At 40.3% G+C, this 2,546-nt stretch overlaps 1 protein-coding gene across 1 annotated transcript in view; it reads left to right on the top strand.

Annotated features, from left to right (window-relative positions):
* PIP5K1A (phosphatidylinositol-4-phosphate 5-kinase type 1 alpha) overlaps positions 1–2,546 on the top strand; it is a gene marked incomplete at its 3' end in the record, with an annotated part of 15,606 nt that overhangs the window by 4,538 nt on the left and 8,522 nt on the right. Inside the window, exon 2 of the mRNA XM_017839854.1 lies at positions 2,215–2,367. Within this exon, the coding sequence (XP_017695343.1) occupies positions 2,215–2,367 (153 nt within the window). The remainder of the gene's footprint in view (positions 1–2,214; positions 2,368–2,546) is intronic.

Raw genomic sequence — 2,546 nt, 5'->3', positions numbered from 1 at the left:
GCACCTTCAGCTCATCCAGGGCCTGGGCAGGGACACCTCCCGTGAGCCCCGTCCAGCCTGGCCTTGGACACAGGGGTTTAGGCCCAGCTCGACCCTGGTACATCCAGCTCGGCCCGAGGGCCAGATTTCAAAGGTTGAGCTCAGTCTGGCCACGCAGAGTTCAACTCTTTAAACTCCTCCTAAACCCCCAGATATTTGTGCTGTGATTGTATCCCACAAACACATTTTCCTCCCTAATTCTGTCCAGTGTCTCTGCAGCCCTGAGAGTTTAGACCCAACTCAACCCTGATGCACTGAGCTCAGCCTAAATCCTGATAAACTCCTCCTAAACCCACAGATGTTTGTGATTGTATCCCACAAACACGTTTTCCTCCCTAATTCTGTCCAGTGTCTCTGCAGCCACGGGAGTTCAGACCCAGCTCGACCCTGATGCACTGAGCTCAGCCTAAATCCTGATAAACTCCTCCTAAACCCACAAATATTTGTGATTGTATCCCACAAACACATTTTCCTCTCTAATTCTGTCCAGTGTCTCTGCAGCCCTGAGAGTTTAGGCCCAGCTCAACCCTGGTACATCCAGCTCGGCCTGAGGGCCAGATTTCAAAGGTTGAGCTCAGTCTGGCTGCACAGAGTTCAGCTCTTTAAACTCCTCCTAAACCCCCAGATATTTGTGCTGTGTAAAACACGTTGTTTTCCTCCCTAATTCTGTCCAGTGTCTCTGCAGCCACGGGAGTTCAGACCCAGCTCGACCCTGATGCACTGAGCTCAGCCTAAATTCTGATAAACTCCTCCTAACCCCACAGATGTTTGTGCTGGGGTTGTATCCCAAACACACCTTGTTTTCCTCCCTAATTCTGTCCAGTGTCTCTGCAGCCCTGAGAGTTTAGACCCAGCTTTATCCTGACATGTTCAGCTCGGCCTAAGGGCCAAATTTCAAAGCTTGAGCCCGAGATCTTTTGCTCCGAAGCCTCAATTTGAGTGAACGAACAACAAACTCCTTCCTCCCTCCAGCCTTTCNGGGATTTTTTGGGGATTTTTTGGGGATTTTTTGGGGGATTTTTTTGGCAATTTTCCCAATTCCCAGAGTTTAGAATGGGTGTTCTTCACACCGTTCTTTTGGATGGTGTATGTAATATATAATATGTAATATGTAATATATAATATACAGTGTGTAATATATGATATGTAATATATTTTTTTTGAATTTCAGGATTTTTTAGGGAATTTTTGGGGGAATTTTCCCAGTTCCTCAAAGAGTTTAGACTGGGTGTTCTTCACAGCATTCATTTGAATGGTGTATATAATATGTAATATATAATATACAATGTGTTATATATAATATGTAATATATTTTTTTGAATTTCGGGATTTTTTGGGAATTTTTTGGGGATTTTTTGGGCAATTTTCCCAATTCCCAGAGTTTAGAATGGGTGTTCTTCACAGCATTCTTTTGAATGGTGTCTATAATATGTAATATGTAATATATGATATGCAATAGGTAATATATAGTATATAATATATAATATCTGGCATATAATATCTGATATGTAACACATAATATGTAATATATAATAATGCATTATATAATATACAATATGTAATATATAGTATATAATATATAATATGTAATGTGTAATATGTAATACATAATATGTATTATTTAATATATAATATGTAATATATACTATGCAATATATACTATATAATATATACTATGTAATATATACTATATAATATATACTATATAATATACACTATATAATATATAATATGTAATATAGAATATGTGTTATATAATATATAGTATGTATATACTATAATATTATGTGTATATACTTTAATATTATATACTATATAATATATAGTATGTAGTATATAATATGTAATATATAATATATAGTATATAATATGTAATGTATAGTATATAATATATAATTTGCAATTTATAATATAATATATAATATATAATATATAATATATAATATATAATATATAATTTATAATATAAAATCTATAATATATAATATAAAATATGTAATTCTTTTGACTATCACACAAATATTCAGAAACCTTTGCACACACACTCATTTAATTTTTACCCCAACACTTGAACCCAGAGATTTCTTGCCCGGGCCCGGCGCCGGGCGAGTCCCCCGCCCGTTCCCTGCCGGAATTCCGTGTTCCCTGACCCCCTTTTTCCCCCCTTTCCCGCAGTACTCCCTGTGCAGCGAGCCCCTCATCGAGCTCTCCAACTCGGGCGCCAGCGGCTCCCTCTTCTACGTGTCCGGCGACGACGAGTTCATCATCAAGACCGTGCAGCACAAGGAGGCCGAGTTCCTGCAGAAGCTGCTGCCTGGCTACTACATGGTGAGCGGGAATCTCGGGAATCTCGGGAATGCTGCCCTCGGGAGGCAGCCCAGCCCGACCCACCCCGACCCAGTTGGGGTGGAAGCACCTTCAGCTCATCCAGGGCCTGGGCAGGGACACCTCCCGTGAGCCCCGTCCAGCCTGGCCTTGGACACAGGGGTTTAGGCCCAGCTCGACCC

The sequence above is a fragment of the Lepidothrix coronata genome, unplaced genomic scaffold, assembly GCF_001604755.1.
Source record: "Lepidothrix coronata isolate B3197 unplaced genomic scaffold, Lepidothrix_coronata-1.0 Scaffold515, whole genome shotgun sequence".
Classification (NCBI taxonomy): domain Eukaryota; kingdom Metazoa; phylum Chordata; class Aves; order Passeriformes; family Pipridae; genus Lepidothrix; species Lepidothrix coronata.
The sequence above is the reverse complement of the archived record's forward strand: the minus strand, read 5'-3'. Positions and strand labels throughout refer to the sequence as shown.